General features: G+C 46.8%; 4 protein-coding genes across 6 annotated transcripts; 2 read left to right on the forward strand and 2 right to left on the reverse strand.

The window, feature by feature from the left end:
- The first annotated feature begins 457 nt into the window (after window positions 1-457).
- Window positions 458-9,523, forward strand: tbc1d10b (TBC1 domain family, member 10b). Its single transcript, XM_086133633.1, has 10 exons — window positions 458-904; window positions 1,852-2,873; window positions 3,911-4,010; window positions 4,127-4,234; window positions 4,748-4,854; window positions 5,154-5,268; window positions 5,367-5,432; window positions 5,524-5,713; window positions 5,882-6,036; window positions 6,446-9,523. The coding sequence occupies exons 2-10, from the start codon at window positions 1,870-1,872 to the stop codon at window positions 7,337-7,339; spliced, it is 2,739 nt and encodes a 912-aa protein (XP_085989759.1). The 5' UTR covers window positions 458-904; window positions 1,852-1,869; the 3' UTR covers window positions 7,340-9,523.
- Window positions 9,524-10,331: 808 nt separating this feature from the next.
- mylpfa (myosin light chain, phosphorylatable, fast skeletal muscle a) lies at window positions 10,332-13,850 on the reverse strand. Its single transcript, XM_086133317.1, has 7 exons — window positions 13,718-13,850; window positions 12,938-13,036; window positions 12,341-12,416; window positions 11,715-11,819; window positions 11,560-11,638; window positions 11,241-11,289; window positions 10,332-10,664 (listed from the first exon to the last, which is right to left on the reverse strand). The coding sequence occupies exons 1-7, from the start codon at window positions 13,718-13,720 to the stop codon at window positions 10,563-10,565; spliced, it is 513 nt and encodes a 170-aa protein (XP_085989443.1). The 5' UTR covers window positions 13,721-13,850; the 3' UTR covers window positions 10,332-10,562.
- A 2,404-nt stretch (window positions 13,851-16,254) lies between these two features.
- Window positions 16,255-18,122, reverse strand: pheta2 (PH domain containing endocytic trafficking adaptor 2). Of its 2 annotated transcripts, XM_086133702.1 has the most exons (5): window positions 17,821-18,122; window positions 17,581-17,668; window positions 17,206-17,509; window positions 16,657-17,044; window positions 16,255-16,509 (listed from the first exon to the last, which is right to left on the reverse strand). In XM_086133702.1, exons 2-4 carry the CDS (start codon window positions 17,659-17,661, stop codon window positions 16,698-16,700), a joined length of 732 nt encoding a protein of 243 aa, XP_085989828.1. In that variant the 5' UTR covers window positions 17,662-17,668; window positions 17,821-18,122; the 3' UTR covers window positions 16,255-16,509; window positions 16,657-16,697. The 2 variants fall into 2 exon arrangements, with proteins under 2 accessions (XP_085989828.1, XP_085989827.1); XM_086133701.1 differs by having other exon boundaries at window positions 16,255-17,044.
- Window positions 18,123-18,686: 564 nt separating this feature from the next.
- Window positions 18,687-21,530, forward strand: cd2bp2 (CD2 (cytoplasmic tail) binding protein 2). Of its 2 annotated transcripts, XM_086133700.1 has the most exons (7): window positions 18,687-18,759; window positions 19,051-19,144; window positions 19,599-19,731; window positions 19,821-19,978; window positions 20,284-20,860; window positions 20,931-21,016; window positions 21,279-21,530. In XM_086133700.1, the coding sequence occupies exons 2-7, from the start codon at window positions 19,055-19,057 to the stop codon at window positions 21,387-21,389; spliced, it is 1,155 nt and encodes a 384-aa protein (XP_085989826.1). In that variant the 5' UTR covers window positions 18,687-18,759; window positions 19,051-19,054; the 3' UTR covers window positions 21,390-21,530. The 2 variants fall into 2 exon arrangements, with proteins under 2 accessions (XP_085989826.1, XP_085989825.1); XM_086133699.1 differs by having other exon boundaries at window positions 18,696-19,144.
- Window positions 21,531-21,859: the final 329 nt, after the last annotated feature.

The following is a 21,859-nucleotide window of genomic DNA, read 5'->3' on the forward strand; positions in this document are numbered from 1 at the left end:
ATTGGAAGCACATTTTCTCGTTTGATGAGCGACACCTAATTAGCAAGACTTTTTTGCCAGGATCTTTAATAATGGTGAACATTTAATATTTTGAGTATTCTGGGTTGTTCATTACTGCTTGTAATTTTCATTTCCATCCATTCTCTATACAGTACTGTTTGGTTATCCTTATAGTGACGTTTAACAAGTCGGCCCACTGGCTGAAATAAGTAGGATCTGGCGCCATCTTTCGATGAGATCAATGAAGGATATCAACGTGACGTAAGGACGTCACCAGTTCTCTCGCTCTACTGGAGTTTGTGAGCGAATTAAAATATTGAATCGACAAATATTTGTTATAGCTTCCCATAGCTTGTCGCGGTGAACAAAAAGTGAATTTATAAACCATTTCATGGGGGTGCTACGGTGCCGCAGCGTGCGCGTCCCCGCCTCCGCGGACGCGCGCGCGTACGGAGCTGTCAGTCGGATATGCGGGCGGCTGGCCGAGGATGTGTCTGCTCCGTTCAACTCATTTGAATTAAACAAAGTTGTTTGTTTCTCTTTTTGAGGATGCGGGAATAAAATCGACCGGTGAGCACGTTGCTCCAGTGAAATGGTCAACGAGGTAACGCGCGCGAGCAAGCAATGCCAACACAGACTGCTGCTGCTGCTAGGAGAAGCTAATAACTAGCTGCTAGGCTAGCTGGCCAACACCAACCACTACTACAAACCATCACCGCCATCCGCAGTAGCCGCCGAGCGTCTTCATCCTCGTCGGCGTTCCGCTGTGTCGCCTCCGCTGTCGTTTTCCATCCTCTCCACCGAGGAGCTTGGCTGTGGATCCGTCGCTGTGGCGGGCCAACGCACGCCCAGGCATCCCCTGGACACCCGGGCGGACGCGTCGCAGTGACAACGCCGGGCGTGGGTGAGTGGAGATTTTGATGAGGTTTGGGGGGGGTGACCGATCGGGGCCAGCCGACTGACCCAGGCCGCGGACCCTACCCAACCTGGGCCTCTTGGGACGTCGGTGCACGTTAGCCAATTAGCCGCGCGTAAATCGTCCTAGCTGCGCGGCCAGACCTCCAACTGGGGCGGCCCAATGCAAAGTGTCGTTAGCTTAGCATGTAGGTTTCACACTGCTCGATCAGCAGAATAGCGGATCAGCGCTGTCTTGATAAGAGTGTTGTGATTTTGAAACGCTGGACACGCATGATTTAAAGAGCCACTCGTGCAAAAGATGTTACTCTGGTCATGCGACCCGCGCAGTGCACTGGCAGTCTGCTAAAAAGTGGAATTAGTCATCACATCCTTTCTATTTATAAGGTCTTGGCTTGCATAAGAGGAAATGCAGCCAGGCATGTATTGTTGCATTGTTATCCTCGATGTAGTGCAACTTGCTATCTGATTGAAATTAAATGCTTTAGTCCCTTTTGCCAGTTATTTATGATGACCAACATTTTTCAAAAATTGAAATAAAAGAACTACTGGAAATCATTCTGGGTATTAAAAATAAATATCTTTGGAGCACGTGGTCACACTTTACGTGTCATGATTAATGTGCTTGCTCTTGAAGCTCTGAGTGGGGACACACACACACACACACACACGTGAACTGAATGTGTCTTGACTAATTAGAGCCCTTCTCTTGCTAGCTACTGTATAAATGTAACCACCGCTCATTGGAAAAAAAAGAAACAAGCCTGTGCTGTTACTTGTTGACAATGTAACAAAACAACACGAATGACCACACGTTAATGTTGCCACTATGTAACCATCCTATCACCGAGCCGTGTTTGCGGACGTGACGATTGGTATGAGCTGTTGATGTTTATTCATCGATTCATTGTTGCAAAATGTCCATCCGTGTTGCAGGTAAGCTCTCGTCACAACATGGCGGAACTTTCAGCCTTATCCGCGTCGCCGCCGCCTGCCTTGGTCGACGCCCATGCAGCTCCCTCTGCCTCGTCCGTGGCGCCCAAATCTTCCCTCTGCAATGACGTGAATGTGATCAGAAACACTCCCACTGTGCCAGTGACGCTGCCACCGCCAAGTCTGTCAACTGCCGAGACCCCCGTGAGTGATGACTGGGTAACGGTGCCCCAGAAAGAGGAAATGCCGGGGCCTGATGCTACCGTTGAAGCCGATGTGATGCCACAACAGGCGTCCCCTTCCCCTGACCTCACCGCCGGTCCTAATCTGTACCCCAACGTGCACGTCACCCACAACCCTCCCCCCACCTCGGCTGAAGTTCCTGTGGTGCCCCGGGTAGCAGCACCCCCAGTAGCAACACCTCCGGTAGCGGCACCCGTGGAGGAGAAACCCCAGCAAGCCCCCAAGAGTCCTCCCCCAAAGAGTCCTCCCCCGCCTGTGTCCCCCAAGCCTCAAAGTCCCATCAAAGCACAGTCACCCTTCACCCCGCCTCCACGGGCGGGGCACCCCAGTCCTATGGTGCCGCAGCCCAGCCCCAGTCCCACGGTGCCGCAGCCCAGCCCCAGTCCCACGGTGCCGCAGCCCAGCCCCAGTCCTACGGTGCCGCAGCCCAGCCCCAGTCCCACGGTGCCGCAGCCCAGCCCCAGTCCTACGGTGCCGCTGATCCAAGAACCTGGCCCTAGCCTCCCCGCACCCTGCAGCCCGCCACCAGGGGCGGGGCACTCCAGCCCCGCATTGCCGCTCATCCAAGAGCCTTGTCTCCCCGCGCCGGGCTCTCAACGTCCAGCCCCCGACACCCTCAGCTACCTGGAGTCTGCCAGCCTGATGTCGGGGACGCTGGAGTCGCTGTCGGGCCTCGGGGACGACTGCAGTTCACTGGGCTCAGACTCTGAGATCAACGGCATGGCGGTGAGGCGCACTGACAAGTACGGCTTCCTGGGTGGGAACCAGTTCAGCGAGGGGAGGTCAGTTTTGCTTGCATCACAGTACAGTATTGCGCGACTGCATGCGTGTCACCCTGTGCATTGTCAACGTTGAGCTCGGCTGTTTTGTTGCGTTTGTCTATTACTGTTAATGGTGGTTATCTTTGTTTTACACTTGTATGACGGTTAACATTGTTCGAAATTGAGTCCATTGCATCGATTTCATTCAGTTAAAATTGAGCATTTTTTGAGTTTGACGTTTTTTTTTACTGTTAGCGTTAAAAATGTGATGATTTAATCAAAGTTTTTTTTCATTACATTAATTTTTTTTTGGTTAGCTGTTTCAGATTGACTGTATCATTTTACATGTTAATCTAAAAGCCTGTTAACTTTACGTGTACTGTATTTGACAAATAGAAATGTTAAAATGTGACTCAAAAGTGAACGCATTGCCTTTAACACGTTTTTTGGGGTGGAGGGGGGTTAATTGATGTTTGAAAAAGAATCTAACATGATAGACGTTAAAGTATCTGAAACATGAAAACATCAAGAATGAATTAGCAAAAGAGATTCGTAAAAAGGAAGTGCCAGGAGGCCATTGCATTAGAATTGGCCCCAAGTCATGACTGAATGTTCCTGAAAGTGCTCATACATGATGAGACACAAGCGCCTTTAGCGCCGTTCATCGCCTGTCCACTTCATCAGATGGTGACAGTTGGACCCAGGAAGAGATTTGTTCTCTCCATTGTTTTCTAGCGCCTGCGCTGTGCCACCGACCCTTTTGACTGTTATCAGTAATGACACCCTTCATGCAAATGGCTGCACTTCTTCGTGCCATCGCTTTGCCTCCCCATCTCTTTCCTTCTGCTCTAAACGTCCGTACTCATCTGCCTATGCTGTGACTCGCATGCTGCTGAGCGTTTGTGAGTCATTCACATGTACTGACCTTCTATCTTAGAGACTCTCAGCGCGCGCCCCCCTTGATAAGCAAATTGCTTCTCCACTTTACTGCCTTGTGTGAATGCACTTGTATGGGCTATTATGTCATTGTGATGTTGTTCTATTGTTCTTCGTGGCAGTGACAAGGAAGTACGAGTGCAGGTAGCCCGACAGAGGGAGATGAAATGGCTGGACATGTTCAACCACTGGGACAAATGGGTCAAAAATCGCTTCCAGAAGGTACGAAAGTTTGTGGTTGTCATGCAAGCCATCTGAAACACTCGAAAGCAAACAGAATGATCATCATTTTAATCAAGTGAAAATAACCTTGATCATTTGTATTTGTGATTGCGCAGGTGAAAATGCGCTGCCGGAAAGGGATCCCGTCGTCGCTGCGCTCCAGAGCCTGGCAGCTGCTGTCCAACAGCCAGGAGCTGCTGGATGCCAACCCCGGCAAGTTTGAGGTACAATGCAGTGGATAAAAAAAAAAAAAAGTCGGGCACAGAACGACTGCAATCTGAGAAACCTACTCGATAGATGCTTTGCAGTGTCATGAATAATAAAAAGCACACTCATCATGTGTTATTCAACACGCCCCAAATGACTACGAAACCACCACTGTAAGCATTACGTGACGACAACATTTTGCAATTGAGTCACCGCTCTCTGTTAGCTATAGAAAACTGTTAGAAGGGTGGGGGGGGGGGGACGCCACCAGGTTGAAGCGCTTTATTCAAATGGTGTCAAAGTGACTGGCAAAGGGAAGTTGTGGCCTCTGTGTCTGCGGGGCGCAGGAAGCTGTAAGCCTCTTATCACGCCGCCTAATCCCGCCTGTCAGACCTCAGAGTCATCTCGTTACCGGAGGGAGGAGGCCCTCCTTCGTGTTCTATATTGACTTCCTGTGGTCTCGTGTTTGTGTCATCGTAAGCACTTATGAACCCTTGGAAATGACTGACGGGCTTTTGTCCCGTCCGCAGGAGCTGGAGAGAGAGCCCGGAGAGGCCAAGTGGTTGGACATCATCGAAAAAGATCTTCACAGGCAGTTTCCCTTCCATGAGATGTTTGCTGCACGTGGAGGCCACGGGTCAGGATCAAACCCAACTTCACTTGTACTCATCCTCAAACAGTTTCCGTCCATCTAATACAGAGTAGAGCCTTTCAAGCTACTACATATCAGATTCAACATATCGCATGTTTTTCCCAATATTACACAACCCTATTATATATTTGAATACAAGACACGCTTCATTTTGGAAACATCGCCAGTGCTAATGCTAGCGCTCAACCTAAATAAAACCCTATTGGCAAGCGAGTAGACAATTCGCATCCTACAACTAATATTGCACCCAAAAATGGATTCGTTGCGGTGTTGTGTGTCGGCAGGCAACAAGATCTCTACCGCATCTTGAAGGCCTACACCATATACCGGCCTGACGAGGGATACTGCCAGGCGCAGGCTCCCGTGGCTGCCGTACTCCTCATGCACATGCCCGCCGAGGTGAGCGAGCCACACTCGCACCGGATTTGAATACGATCAAGTGCGGAGTCACAAGATGGCCGTCGACAGTAATGCACGTGTGCACTTGTGATCCACAGCAAGCATTCTGGTGCCTGGTGCAGATCTGCGAGAAGTATCTCCCGGGCTACTACAGTGCCGGGCTGGTGAGTCCTTTGAAAACTTCACAGTCGTCTTCTGTCTTTTTTTTTTTTTTTTTTTTTTTGCTGACTTGTGTGTTATTCCCCCCCGCTTCAGGAAGCCATCCAGCTGGACGGCGAGATCTTTTTCTCGCTGTTGCGCCGTACGTGTCCCATGGCTTACAGACACCTGAAGAAGTTCAAGATCGACCCCATCCTCTATATGACCGAGTGGTTCATGTGCATCTTCTCACGCACGCTGCCTTGGGCCTGCGTGCTGCGCGTATGGGACATGTTCTTCTGCGAAGGTACCAAATAAGAGTCAACTTTACACATTTGACTTTGCATTTCTATTGCGCAAGTTGGCAGGTGTCATGAAGGACCGGCAAGAGACGCAATTGCATTATGACATGTACCCATGGACTTTTTATTTTTATTTATTTTTTAACTTTGTGGATTGTTATGGTTTTGTCCAGGGGTGAAAATTGTGTTCCGCGTGGGCCTAGTGCTGCTCAAGCAAATGTTGGGCTCAGTGGACAAACTGCGCGAGGTGCAGGGCATGTACGAGACGATGGAGCGGCTCAGGGGCATCTCACCCGACACCATCAGGGAGGACAGCCTGGTGCAGGAGGTGCGTTATTCCTCTTCTCAGGGTTTTTCTTGGCTCAAATTGACTTTAAACATAACTTTGCCGAATGAAAGTCTGCTCACGTAATGCTGACACATAATGGGAAACAAATGTAGCATTGATATCATGGTCATTATACACCTTGAAACAACTTTATTTGAAAATAAATAATGCAGACAGACAATGTTACACGACTTCCAGTCATTATCTTCCTGCTCTGCAAAAATGAATCCTAATCTTGCCGCCTGTGATGGGCTCTTCTCTAGTCTGTTTTAGTATGTCTGTTTGTATTATACTGCTCCCTGGTGGCCAAGGCACGCACATCAGACACCCACTGTTTTTGTCCACTTCTCTTTCTCTCGACTCCTGCATGACTCCTGCTTTGCGCTTGTATCCCTCTGTCGTCATCCAGGTGATCCTTCTCCAGGTGACGGAGGCGCTGATCGAGCGTGAGTGCATGGTCCAGGTGAGGAAATGGCGCGAGTCCCGAGGGGACCTGACTCACCAGCCTGGCCGCCGCCTACACGGCACCCGAGCCATTTTCGAGCAGAAGCGTCGCGCCGCTGCCATCAGCTCGGGCGGCAGCTTCTCCTTTTTGGCCAGCTCCACCCCGCCGCCGGGACCCCTGCGGGCATCGTCGTCCTTGCTCTCGCTGCCGGGCTTCCGAAAGTCTAGGACACCGTTCCACTCACACGGCAAGAAGAGCTCCTTCTCGGGGCCCTCATTTTATGACGGCGCGCGGCCACAGTCGCCCCCAGCCGCCGGCAGCCAGAAGCCGCCCATTCCTCCTGGGGCGGCGCAGAGGGCGCCACAAGTCCAGAGCCCCCTCGTGGGGAATGGTCCACGAGGCGCTCAAAGTGCACCGATGCCCAACACTATATCTCCCTCCCCAAGAATCGTCTCGGAGCAAATCACGCCCACCATCCCCTCGCCCACCGCCAACAACACCCCCCTGATGCCAGATGCCGACACCAAGAAAAAGGGGATGGCCGAGTCCCCGCCAGCCACGCCACCGCCTCCCGTGGAGGAGGATGGCCGCAAAAAGAAGAAGAGCAAGGAGGACAAGAGGAAGGACCGCGAGGATGAGAAGAAGAGGCTGAAGGAGAAGAAGGAGAAGGACAAGGCGGAGAAGGAGAGACTCAAGAAGGAGAAAGAGCGTCTGGAGAAGGAGAAGAAGAAAGCGGGAAAGAAGAAGGACAAAGGGTTGGCGGGTCCGGGACCGGACCATGACAAAAACGGGGCGGCCGCAGCGGCAAGGGATTCCACCTCATTGGCGCATGAAAAGAAAAAGGAGGAGGCTGAGTAAGAAAAAAAAGCAGTTGGGTTTCCTTTGAAGACACAATGACAGATTTAAAAAAAATGTGAGCCTAGTAGCACAATTGCCTAAGTCATTTTTGAACGTTTTAAGACTCAAGTTGCCTCGACTCAAACTTTGACCTGGATGACTGCGAATCTACACAGACAAAAGACAAAACACACATTTTAGCAAGCACGTGAATATTTTGGTTTCTATTGCGAGAGTAAGTTATGATTTAGGCAATTATGCTATTAAGCCAAATAAATGGGACTTCATGGAAGGGGTGGTGTCCATCTTTTAAACAAGCGAGGATGTGATCATACGTGGCACCACTGTTTTGTTTTGTTTAAATAACTTTATTTTAACCATGACAAACCACAGAAGATGTACATAGTAATAATAGTTAAGCACCGCCTCCAAAGACGTTTAATTGGATGGTGATTATCACATCGAGTCGCCTCCAGAAAAACGTCTGTGACGTGCGGGGAGCTATTTATTGGATATTGTGGTGCGTGCCTTTAGTAGCGTAGCGTTACTGCGGTGTGCGCGTCTCCCCCTGCTGGCGACGGAGAGTATTCCAACAAAGTGGTGGTGCTTTTTGTGTTGTTACAAACGAGTGGGACTTTTTTAAATTGCACTTATTGATCTGGTTTGTAGTTTAGCCCTCAGTACCTCCACCTAAAGGAGGTCTTTAATCAGTAAATTAGTCATTAAACTGCAATGTTGGACGTGCACCGAAGAGGATTAGGGACACACGTCATACAAAAATAATGTACACTGAGAATAAAGTATTTTTTTTTTTCTGGAGAAAGTCAGAATACAGTGAGTGCAGTTTTTCAAGATTAGCCATGATTTCACGAACGAATGGCAAATATGACTTTTTGTTGCCATTACCGGCTTATTCCATCATCAAAGTAAGTCACTCAGACGATTAGCTAGTTTTCACACAGATGCTTTTAATGACCCACCCCATCTATTTACTATCCAAACTTGCGAAGGTTAGTGGCTGGGAATTGAAGCCGTGCCGTCTTCATGAAAGGAAGCCAGTGCCCATTGATAAATGACCAAAAAAAAGAAAGATTTTCATTTTTCAAAAAAAAAAAATCTTTTTGTTTTTTCCCCCTAATATATGGATCATTCTTGAAAAAAAATCTTTTGTTTGACAAAAAAAAAGACTTTTTTTCTCATAGTGTAATTATCTTTTTCATGTCAGTGTGTACCTGGTCCTCCTGCTTAGTAATTAGACCAATTAGTATTACTTAAAAACTAATCTGCATTTTTATTTTTAATTCAAATGTCAGAATGTGATCGGAAGACGATGAAGGATGATCTTTGCACTTCCCTTAGTTACAAAAAAAAACATTTCCTGTCAGGCTTGTTACCAGGCAGGTTTCCCCCTTTTTTATATTTTGGACCGTGAGGTGCCCGGTGTGCCCATGTAGCATTAACCTCTCACCTTTTGATGTATCTATGTATAAAATGGTTAATTTAATCAAATATAGGATATAATGATCTTTTCTTTTTTTTTTTTTTTAAATGAGAGTTATTGGATGCCTGGTTGACTGGAAGATTGTTCCACGTCGTCGTCATTTATCCGCGTCGAGTTCTGGAACATTTTTGGGAGTCGAAGCTGTTAACTTCCTGCTTCATGTAATGTAACTATGGACTTTAACTTGTTGCCATGACAACGGCCCATCAGTGCAAGACGAGCAACACTGACTCCTTTAGCATTGTCCTCCTCTTGTTGTTATTGTTGTCGTGAAGGATTTTTGTGTATCCAACGTGCCCCTCCCCACCCCCCATGCTAACACACTCCCAATCGCGCACACACAAGCACTCGCGCACACACGTAGGGTTAACCTGAACGTTTCTATGCAAACTATAACTAGACGTCAATGTCGCAATATGTCACCATGATTATCTGGTGTGAACTCTAAAAGAAGTGCATTCTGTCGGGTCCTTTTTGCATTTCTGATCTGTAAAACGTGTTAAACCGCTGCAAAATTTACAGGCTGTTTTTTTTTTTTAAGTGTGTTTTTGTGTTTACAAGTCACTTTCACACTCTCTTGTGAAAGTGAATTAATCGATGATGTTCTAGCTAATTGAATTCATTCCCTCACATCGACGTGATGTATTTAATTGATGATAATGATGACATTTGTGATGAGTAATAAACCATAATATATTAAATTAGCCTTGCGTTGCCTGCCGGTCGTTGTTCTAGTTGTTCCTCTTATTTTCCTCGTGCGCATTTTCTTGACAACTTAATTTTCTATTCATGTATCCAAAATTGTTGCAATAACTGGGTTTTATGACGTCCATTCAGGTGGTGCTGAAATCACAAAATATCCCTGTCGTTTGTCGAAATAGCCTGTCATGCGGTTACACGCTGCTCGTAGATGTCGCCAAACTTGCATTGCGTCAGGGATTTTCAGATCGTCCTATCAGTTACGACTAAATCGGTGAAAAATATTTATAGTGCAACTTTGTTTTGTGGGGGGGGTGTTATTTGCTGTGTTTTTATTGATGCTATTTGTCTTTCAGTTTCAAGTTAAGCTTCTCCTTCAATTCTCAATCTTTAAATTGGCGAATAAGTAAATACTAATCACAAGATTGAAGACTGTCCCCCTCCATTTGGGCCCCCCCCCCCCCCCGCCTCACAGAGAGCCACTGAGCACAGACAGACTTGTACAAAAGGAAAGAGGTTTTATTCACAGTTTGTCCCTTTTTTTATTCAGTACAGAGGATAGGCAAGGATGAGTCGGGACGTTGTGGACCAGCTTACGGAGGAAGAGGAGGCAGACGACCACGCCGATGTCAAGGCAGAGGAGGAAACGTCGCCGAAGACATTAATGTTTTCTTTCGGGGACGTCCCTCATCCCCCTTCTGTGTTTCATCCCTTCCAGCCCCAGAGGACCTCTTCGGAATGGGAATGAGGACCCCCCTCCCCCGGGTGGTCTCGAGAGGACGCGTGGAAAGAAGATGGCTGGCGTATGCAAAAGATGATGTCATGTTTTATTGAAAATCATCTCCTCTACCCCCATAAGCCGACACAGACATCCCGTGAGCCCCCACAAGTCTCTGCTTTGGATGAGAGAAAGGGGGATAGGGCAGGGGCGTGACCCCACGGGTACACACGGAGGGTAGGATGGATGGAGGGAGGGAGGCAGGGAAGGAGAGAAGGGAAAGGCAGGAGAAAGCGAAGGGATATGTCGTCTTTCTTCCTGTCTTCTTACTCCTCCTTCTCCTCTCCGTGTGTGATGACGTAGCAGATGTTCTTGTAGTCCACGTTGCCCGCGACGTCAGGGGGGAAGGCGGCCCACATGTTCTTGATCTGAGGGGAGCAAAACAAGAAGTCAGGGGGATACTAGTGGAAGAGTTGGATGTAAAATAAATCAGCTAGCTAAATTAAATAGATTTCTTCATCCCTGGGAGCTTGTGTTTTAACAATATGCCATGACGAGTTATAAACAAACAAAATTATTTTCTCTTATGTCTAGGGATTGTTTTTACTGATTTAGACTTCTGTAACTCAGGTTTTTAAAATCCACCAGATGTTTGTTTTGCTATCGATCTTATTGATATATGTGATAGTATAATTACTAATAACATCATCAGGACGATTTAAACACAGTAATTTTCCTGGCCCAAGTACAAGGAACTTTATTTTAACGGAATGCGAAAATTGTGACATTAGCGCCATTCACACACCCACAGGCTGGTGTGTGTACTACAACCTCTACTCGAAAGGTTTTTAGGTGGACCAGGCTCATTCCTGACACAGGCTTGGACTGGTAATTTTTTGAATAAAATCAAATCAAAACCCGGTGAAATATGTGTTTTGAACACACGGCAATTGCTAAGACCTCACCAATTACTGCAAATAAAAAGCTGAGTCAGACGGTTTTACCTCCTCCTTGGAGAACCTGTCGCACTGAGTGGTCAGGAGCTCCTCGAGGCTAAGGGCAGAAAATGAGTCAATCAATAACAACATAAATATTCTCAATTACAGTCACTGCAATATAGACGAGCAACAGCACCACAATCTACAGAAAGGAAAAGTTGCTAATTGAGCCTGTAATGTGTTTTGCTTCTTTTTTTTTTTGCAACTCAGAAGCAACCTCAAAAGTAGATATTGAGAAAATAGACAAATATGCACAAGGTGTCTTAAAAACTGGTTTGTTGTTTTTGATAGGGTGAAAGTATGTACGGTGAAAGTTGGAACTTACAACTGCTTTTTGATGGATCCTTTACCCTCGGGGTCCAGGACCTTGAAGGCACTAAGAATGACGTCCTCGGGGTCAGCGCCTGTGAGGGAAATTAGGTCATTAAAAAAAAATTTCTTGGGGGTGGGGGCGGAATATAAAAGTTCTTAAAAACCTACCCTTCAGCTTCTCGCCGAACATGGTGAGGAAGACGGTGAAGTTGATGGGGCCGCTGGCCTCCTTGATCATGGCCTCCAGCTCCTCGTTCTTGGTGTTCAGCTGGCCTGCATCCAGTAAGGAAAGAGATCAGGAGTGAGTACTCGAAACCGCGAAACACATGTTCCTTGGCGGGAATGAATGCCGGTCTAGAACATATTTTCTATTCGGGCTCCAACATTCTGGAATGCCTTCTCTATGGAAATTGGAGTGACAACCTCCGTAAAAATCTTGACTTTCGCCTTATTTCTACACTCTTGGATTTGGTTAAACCACACCGAGTGTTCGCCGAGTGTCTTGGGGATGTCCGGGACGGGTCCTGAGGGCACCCGCTTCCCCGAAGGTGTCTACTTAAATGGACTTTCATGCTGTTTCAACTCATCCATGTGATGAATGTTGACCGCTTGGCATCTATTGCAGCCTGGTGATCCTGGAAGGAGAATCCCTCCATTTGTTATCCTTTTAAGGTTTTCCTTCCTGGATGCAAGTCTAGACCAGGGGATTGATTTGATTTTTGTGAACCGTGGCCCTGTGAAACCCTTGCCATTTAAATTAACAGGTAAAAAAAAAAAAAGCGCCAAAAACTCACCCAGAGAGGCCAGAACGTCCCTCAAATCATCTTTGCTAATGATGCCGTCTCTGTTCTGGTCGATGATTGTGAAGGCCTGCGAGGAGACAAATTGACAGAAACATGAAGGACACGGAAAATATCTTTGGTCCTATCTTGCGTTCAAAGCCCCCCCCCCCTCACTGGATGCTTGTCAATAAGAGTCTCCGCTTACTGGAGTTGAGGTCCTTACAGTACAGTAGTCGCATTCCTAAAGGCGCCTGTGGCGACTTTCCTTGCAGCTTAATTTGGATGGGAGCAGCTGCGCAATCCATCGTCTCAGCTGAAACTCAAGATCTTTGATTCGGATCTCAGGCCCCCCCCTGTTAATCGTTCCCGGAAGATGCCGTCATGATCGAAGATAGTCCGACACGTGATCGTCACTGTCCTTATCTGAAGAGGATTTATGGCGGGTGTGGAGGTGCAATTATGGCTTGTGTGGGGCTGAGTGACAGCCGGACAGTGGAAGTCATAGGTCACCAAAACAGGAACTAGGTGCGGGAGATTTCATCTCGGCGCAAACGACATGCTTGTTTAAGTGTCGGTGGAGTGTGGGTGGAGTGAACGGCGAAATCTCACCTCCTTGTACTCCTGAATCTGACTCTGCTCAAACATGGAGAAGACGTTGGAGGAGCCGCTGTCTCCGGCTGCCTGCCTCCTCTTGGGTTTCTTGGGTGGCTGCAGGGCAAATTTGGGATAGGAAGGGAAGTTAACTTATACTTATTCATATTTGCTGACTCACTTACGTATTTTTTCCCTGATGCACTTGCATCCACTTTTACTGTGCTTGACCAATTTGTTCCTTACTTTTGCTGACTTTGACATAGAGTATATATATATTTACGTTCTCCTGTCTTTACTTATATACATGCTTACTTTTGCCAGCTGCAATCTGACTTTTACTTAACCACTTTTTTAATCTTTCTTACTTAAAGGCTTTTTTTGTTTCGTGATTTTTACTGACACACTTTCATATTTGCTTTGCTTTGATTCATGGTTTCATACTTTACCGACTTGCCTTCTTACTTTTGCTTGGCAGCTGACTTGCTTGCTTACTTCTCATTATTTTTCCTTATCGGCACTATTTATTTCATTTAAACTCTTACTTCCTTGCATACACCAACTAATTTAGCTTCAATTAGGCTTCCTTAGAATGTGAATTTTAAAGCTATGGTCCTGCATGGTTGCTTTGGTCCAACACGCTTCTGTCTCATTACTCTTCCATTTTGCATTCTCAAAAGGGTGCGCTTCTTGTTCCAAAGTTTACAATGACCACGGAGAAAAAAAAAAAGATGCAAGAATTCCATCATGCAGGCTGAAAAGGGAGAGTGAATCCATGTCGGCGGAGCAGCTACTCACCATCTCGAGACGCTGAGAGCGGAGGTTTGGAACAATGAAGAAAGTGAGGAGAGGGTGAAGCCGCGTTGGTCCCCCGCCTCCAGGGGGCTTATATAGCCCCGGTCGGGTCTCCTCGTCTAACTTTAGCCACAGCCTCAAGTTTGGATGGGGGATAAAAAAGAGAGCGAGAGGGGAGGATGCTTAGGTGACGAGCGAATGGTAAAAACCAAGGAGACAGAATGGCGGCGGCGGCGTATCCGCTTACAGGAGAGCCGAAATAGACGCGCAGAGTCTTGGAATTAAGTCAACCTGATAGCCGAGGGAGCTTGCGGCAGGTCCTCCGTCCCACGTGGACTTATTAGGACATTGAGGATACGGATGCTCGGAGGATCGGAGGACAGAGCACCCCCACCCCCACCACTGCCCCCCCCCTCCACCCCCTCTGCCCTCCGCCCTGCTCCCTCCTTGTGTTCCACGCCGACACTCGCCGCCTTTATTTTTGGGTCCGCGGTGGGATATCGGGGAGTGGGACGCGAGCATGCAACCCACGCCGCCTTGACCGTGTATGTGCACGGCTCCCGTGTCTATTGATGGAATCATGTCACACTCAATGATGTCACATAGATTTAAATGATGGGTCGTCCTTAATAAAATAATTTATGAAACTACAGAATAAAAAAAAAACATATTCCATATATCTTATGTACAGGCGGCACTGCATCAAAAAAGCGACGATATCACCAAAGGGGCTCAGGAACACTTCAGAAAACCAATGTCAGTAAATACAGTTCGGCGCTATATCTGTAAGTGCAACTTAAAACTCGACGATGCACAGCAAAAACCCATTTATCAATTACATCGAGAAACACCCCACGAGCTTCTCTGGCCCCGAGATCATTTAACATGAGGGGTAAAGTGTTCTGTGGTCCACATTTCCGATTGTTTTGGAAACTATAGAAATCGTGTTCTCCGGGCCAAATAGGAAAAGAACAACCCGGACTGATATGGACGCAAATTTCAAAAGTCAGCATCTGTGATGGGATAGGGGCTGTGTTAGTGGCCGTGGTGTGAGTAACTTACACATCTGTATAAAGACACTGTGAGACACATATGCCGCCATCTCAGCAAGATCTTTTTTCCATGGACGCCCCCTGTTTATTTCACCAAGGCAATGCCAAAGCACATTCTGCAGGTGTGAAGCAGCGCGGCTTCGTTAGTAAAAGAGTGCAGGGACTTGATTGCCCTGCCTGCAGTCCAGTCCCGTCTGCCGCACTATGAAACGTAAAATAGGACAACGGAGTCCCCAGACTGTTGAACAGCCGAAGCGGTACACAGCAAACAAGAATGGGAACAAAATCTACCTTTAACAGTTAATATCCATCCATTATATTAGCCGCTTATCATCGCGCTTATCTATCTGGCTAGGTCGCTATTTCCCCAGTCAAGATAGAAATTCATGAGACTCGATTGTAGCGTCAATATGAACGACAATGTGTCAGACACTTAAACACATCGTTAACCTGTGATCTCTTCCTGGCATCTCAAGGTGTGACTTTGCCGCTTTGCATTTTTGCACCTGTTTGCCAATTGGGACCCTCACCACTCGTGTAGCCCACCCCAACCGCCCCCACAACACACACACACCTCGTTCCCTGGCCCGGACCCCTCCCCGGCCGAAACATACTTGTCACGTCGCTGGTGGTGGCAGCAGACGTTCGCTGGAGAATGGGGACAGCTGGGAGTGACTGAAATAGCAAAATAAATTTGAGTCTCTGCCAAAGTGTAGCGAGGACTGGCGGGATGGGTGGTGGGGGCGGGAGGGTTGAACCCTCACTAGCAAAAGGCTTTCCAGTGTTGGTGTTTTTGCATCCAAATTTACCCGCCACTAATCCAAGTTTCATTTCATTAACAAACCACGCGTCGCCCGACGCTATTATTGGCTGTTTATATTTCCACTGATCTTTTTCCACCTGCTGCACCGGTTCACCTCTTAGCCACTCACAATCTGGGCTCGTTTGTTTATCCTTATCCACTCCTGTGTGTGTGTGTGTGTGTGTGTGTGTGTGTGTGCGTGTGTGTGTGTGCGTGTGTGTGTGTGTGTGTGTGTGTGTGTGTGTGTGTGTGTGTGTGTGTGTGTGTGTGTGTGTGTGTGTGTGTGTGTGCGCTAACGCACATTTTAAGTTTAGTTTTTTGCGTGGTAGCGGGTTAATGTTGAGACGTGAACGCTGTATACGTTTGAAATATCCTATATTATTGTAATGTACTGTATGTTTAAAAATCTTTTTGGACCAGGTGACAAGCTCTTTATCTTGACTGCAGCGCCCTCTTTTGGTTGAAAATGACCACTGACAGACAGCCAATAATATTTGATGTTGGAGTCAATTCTGTGGCTGTGACGCTAACCCAGCGTGCACCCCGGCTGTCGCCTCACAGTTCTGAGATTGAGAATTTGAGTGGCTTGGTGGTGGTGAGAGGGTAAGTCATTGTAATTAAATTCAGTGTAAACAACAGAATAAAATGAATAAGAAGGTATTTTTATTTCTTTATTAACCGTAACCATTTCAATGTTTTTTTTATGATATACAAATGTAAATTGAGGGGTTCGTTGTTTTTCGTGGGTAGCTCTACTTTACGAACGGCAATAGGAGAGATGGAATCCCTTAGATACAGTTTTATTAAGATAAGATAAGATATCCTTTATTTGTCCCACACTGGGGAAATTTACATTACATTTAAAAGGGGGCGGGGGGGAGAACACAACTCTCCTCGAAACTAAAATCACTTCCTGCTTCTCTTCAACAGCCAATCAGAACCTATCAACATAAAACCATGTCTAAGCAATTATTAAACAACAGAATATAATTTAGAAATTCTTAACATGAAATAATAATATGACACTCAAACATAAAATGATAATAATTAATAATATAACATAATCTTACACAAATGATCTGTCTGACCTTTTTTTCATCTCAATTCCTCTCAAAGAATCATTCTTTCTTCACATCAGGTCGATAAGATCTTCTTGGATGTTCTCCTCCGGTGGCTGCCGACTGGTCAGCCACCTTTCACGAGCCTTCTTAATCTCTTGCCCGTAAAGCTCGTGCAGCTCGCGGAAGTCCTCCTGCGGATTGGAACCCACCAGGGGCCACTCTGCGTTTGACGGCACCGTCGACACATTCAAGGGTGTGACGTGAGTGTTCCACTTGTGCCACGGCTTGGGTGACTTTTTGATGATTACTGCTGACGACCATAATACTGATGATGATGGTGACGTTGGTGTTGGTGCTGGTCCGAGGTTCAAGTTGCCCGGGGAGGAGTCACCGGAGCCCTGATGTTGCTTTACTTCTGCAAAACAAAAGATGGAGTCACAAGACAAATGAGCCCTTGAGCCATCTTCTGTTCCAATTGTAAATAGAGCTAGATTCTTACTGGAGCAAGTGACATCATAGCCATACATTATGGTCTCACTTATCAGCTACCCCCACCATCTTATGCGAGCTTGTTACCTTGATATTGGATATGCAGGTCTTGTAGCAGCAGTGACAAGTAGCTGTGGCTGGCGGACCGCAAAGCCCGCAACCAGCTCTCCAGAGTAACCTCGTCCCCTGCGGCAAACTGGTAGCTCTTTGGTTCGGGCCCCTGAAAGAGCAAACAGAAGCCAAAGCGTCCGTCTGCGTCTGCCCGCCGTACATCACATCCCTCCAACACGATCACGCCGAGCAGATGGCGGTCTGCGGGCCGCTCCTGGTAGAAGAGAAGGTTGGCTTTCAGGACGGACCAGCGCCGATGGTAGGAGCCATTTCGCTGTTTCTGCCAGGACATTTGGATCATTTGAGGTTTTGCAGAGTATTTAGCTGACTTTTGTATTTTGGGTTTGGAACCTTTTTGAAGAGATATCCTTCCTTATCCACTGGTGACGTGCAGGATTGGTAATGAGTCAAAATCTTCTTGTGGAGCTTCATAACAACACTGAAAGGAAAAGAAGACGCTTCATATTGACAAGCAGTCTAACCTCCAACCTTAATCTGAACGCCTAACCCAATCATACGCTAATTCTCCAATCTAACACCGTCTTGGGGTTTTATGTATAGCAGTCAACAATAGTGACAAAATTCACTCACCTCTGCCAATGCTGAGTACCGGGTCACTTGAACAGACTCATTAAATTTTGCTTTTTTCCTTTTCTTTTTCTTTCTTTTTTTTTGGGCACATCAACGTATTTTCTTATTACTCCGCTTCTTTCCTCAGAGCGAGTCACAGGCCGTCTAAAAATGTTTGAATTTCAAAGTTTCAGGTTACTTCCTCTGAGCACTGGTGCCGAGGACGGGTGGTGAAATATAAATAACCCGACCCACTTCCTGGTAACAGAATCCAGACACACATTGTGTTCTCTACGATGCCATCGAGACGCTCGGTTGTTCCGTCGTCGAGCAAAAGAGCGTCACCTGGAAGTGATGCTTGACCGCTTCTGCATTCTGTGTCACTTGTGACTTACTCCAATATGTCATGTGCTGCACCACCAACTGTCAAATCCTCAATTATGACAATTTTAATTATCCTAAAGCCTCTATATTCTGAGTGACTTATTTTTATCAGTGCTGAAGGCCTTTCCCTTGTCATATGAGGATCAGGTGGGTTTTATCTTGCTTGACCACCCCCTACCATCACCAACAACAACCACCCACCACCCCCAGTTTCTTGGCCTTTTTGCGTCTATTCTTGACGAGCACTGATCCCTCTTATCCCGCTGGACCTCAGGGAATTTCACATCTGAAAGAGTCCCAAGTGTGACTGCTGTAAAGATCAAGATGACTCATTGTGTCTACTTTTTGTCATTGCATCGACAAAAGTAATCTTATCTAGTCATTCTTGTTCGTTTACAACAGTCACCAACACAAGCAATATTAAGAAAAATGGATTTTAGACATTTTTGACCAACAGTTCATCCTCCGTAACAAGTGGTGGCGCTACTGACTTAGCAGGGCCAACATCTGCGGAGTAGAAGATAAAGAAACCACCGAAGAACAGAACAGCACAAACGTCGTTTAAATTGTTATCAGGTTACATTTCTGAGCTATTTTTGGTTTATATTACTTTGTTAATGATATAAACTGACGCTTTCATCACGCGACCATTGCGTTTGCCTCCCCGATTAAACAGCGCTTCATTTTAGCGCAAATTAGCTGCCAATGCTTTACATTCGTGCATGTGTCGCCTGCTGCTACAAGCTAACATGTTAGCAACAGCGCTCACGTGATTGCTGTGCCGTTATTGACAAACTTTTCTCCCTTTATACCTCCTGCTCTTGTGTTTTTGTGCATAACAAGTCTCCGCGTGTGGCTTTCTTTAAGCACCATGTCCAAAAGAAAAGTCACTTTTGCGGATGGTGACGGTGTGGGGTTGGACGACGGTGTGGGGTTGGACGACGAGGTCCCAAACAAAAAGGTGCGTCTGCCAACTTTCTCTACACTGAAACATGACATTTCTGAATGGATGCTCATTGCATATGTTCCTGTTTGTTTGATTTCAGAAATTTCACTTTAGAACATGTTCACCTACTGGAGTAAATTTGTCTTTAAAGGCACATATGGAAAATGGACGTTTGTAGACAAATACTGTTGTTGTGTTTCTGGAGTGCCTGCCCACCCAACCTATTTTTTAAAAACATGTCCAAGAGCAAGTTTTTGTTGTACTTGGGCACCACTGTTGCCAAACAATGATGCTAATTAGAATAACCACGCCCACATCAAGGTCCTCAGCCTCTTTAAGTGTGTTGGCTTCTTATGACTAACTCTGATGTGAAGAACAAGAGAATTCCTAATACACTTCCTTTATTGTGTTGAGAAGTTCTTGAATACGACATAAGCATTTAAATGTTAACTTTTTGTGTGTCCTGAAGCCGACACTTGAGGTGTCGAGCGGCCCGGGCTCCAGGTTCAAGGGCAAGCACTCCCTCGACAGTGACGAGGAGGACGATGGGGAGGACACCCAGAGCAACAAATATGACATTTTGGCCAGTGACGACGTGGATGGTGAGTCTCTTGTGTTGTCCACAAGCTGTAGGATTGTCTTTGGTTTGCTTCCATTCCATGTGTACTTGATGCCGATTGTGGTTTATCAGGCCAAGAGAACGCTACCATTGATTATGACGAGGGCGTTTCCATCACCCCCTTCAACCTGGAGGAGGAGATGCAGGAGGGACACTTTGACTCAGAGGGGAACTATTTTGTCAAAAAGGAGGAGCTGATCCGAGACAATTGGCTTGACAACATCGACTGGGTAACTGTTCCCAGGATCATTTTATAGAGACCGACCTCGAGTTAAACCCAGCATCAAGACCAGTAATCCTAATGGCATCAAAGTAATAGTTTTATTGTTTTTTTCCCCCCAGTGAAAATGGTAGGATATGTTCTGAAAATTAATTCACGAATATAAAAATTTGCAAATGCAAAAAATGTGTGGGTTCCAATAAAATCGTTCATGTTGGCCCCAAATAACTCTGAGCTAGTCCCGCTGGGCCTCACATGTTACAAGTTAAAAAAATAGAACAATTTAAGGGACTCATAATTGTGCTTATTTTCAAGGTGAGGATTAAAGAGCAACCGGTCAAACAAAAGAAGAAAGGACTCGGAGCCAAACGCAAGCGCAGAGCAGGTGATGAAGATGAGGCAGAGGAGGAGAAGAAGCGGGAGGAGCAGCAGGAAAACAAGGAAGGTGGTGAGGACGACGAGGAAGATGAGGCCGAGGAACCCGAGCCCGCCGAGGACCCCTTGGCCTCCCTCACGCAGAAGCAGCTCACAGAAGCCCTGGTGGAACTCTTGTTGCCGGGGGAGACAGTCTCGGCGGCGCTACGGCGGCTCGGAGGCCTCGGCGGGCAGAAGAGGGGCAAATTGCGGGACACTGGCGCCAACGCGGCCGAGAACAAGCGTGACACGGAGAAGCTGGACCGCCTCACGTCTCTTGCCGACAGGCTGGTGGCGTCTGGCATGTACAGCATCTACCAGCAGACCCAGGAGAAGCTGGCCTACACGCTCAAGAGCATGAGCAGTAAGCGACCCGCGTCAACGTCAAAGGAGGAGGACGAAGATGAACTGGACATGTTCGGGGAGAAGTTTGACGAGAAGCACAGCGCCAGGGCTGAAGAGGAGGAGGATAAGAGAGGTTTGCTGCTTGCTCACTTTCTCCTTCTCGTGTCCAGCTATCATGAAATCTCGCGTTGTTTCTTTGGCAGCGAGCGAGGAAGTCATGTGGGAGTACAAGTGGGACAATGAAGACAAGTCGGAGGTCTATGGACCCTTTACCAGTCAGCAGATGCAGGTAGACCACTTGGACCAATTGCTGGTTCGGCACACGATTAGGCCGTCATGTGGAATAAAACCCCATAAACAATCTCTCGAATGAACCAGGAGATTGCACATTTTTGATTAGTTTTAGGGATGTGTTTATTGCAGCAACCTTTGGTCTGCAATGAGCCTCACACTTTCTCTTTAAGCTCCACTGTCACGATCAGTTTTAGAGATGCCACATTTGCTCTGCTGCTTGTCCCCACACGCCACTAATGATCTGGTTCTGTGGTCAGGACTGGGTGGACGAAGGCTACTTCAGCAGCGGCGTGTACTGCAGGCGCTTGGACCAGGAAGGCTCGCAATTCTACAACTCCAAGAGACTTGACTTCGAGCTCTACACGTGATCGCCTCATCCCGTGCAGTGCTCCATCGTCTTTGCTTGTGTCCACATTGTTTTAAAATAATTTGCCCAAGTATTGTATTGCTGTTTATTACTTGGACATAACAATAAACGAGAGAGCTCGTCAATGGGATGAACACACAAAGCTGCTCTGTGGTCTTTTTCGTATAATACAGCGACGTTATTTTTCTGAATTTTCTGTGTGTGTGTGTGTGTGTGTTATTGGAGCAATAGGTTATTACTGTGCAAATGTGTCTACTGTAAATGAAATAAAATATACTTGCGTTACAATTTGTTATTTTCGTTGTACCGAGAAATACAGCTCGGAATACTCATTTTCAATAATGTCACATCGCTTCCTTGATTGGTCACCACCCCGAAGTAATGTTTCAAGGCCTTCTCCTATTGGCTATTTGTAAAAGCGGCCCTCGATGGCCGACCTACAAGCTTGACTGTGATTGGCCAAAACGGTCT

This window comes from Hippocampus guttulatus, chromosome 16 (assembly GCF_054856545.1).
Source record: "Hippocampus guttulatus isolate MCC_2025c chromosome 16, RoL_Hgut_1.0, whole genome shotgun sequence".
Taxonomy (NCBI): Eukaryota; Metazoa; Chordata; class Actinopteri; order Syngnathiformes; family Syngnathidae; genus Hippocampus; species Hippocampus guttulatus.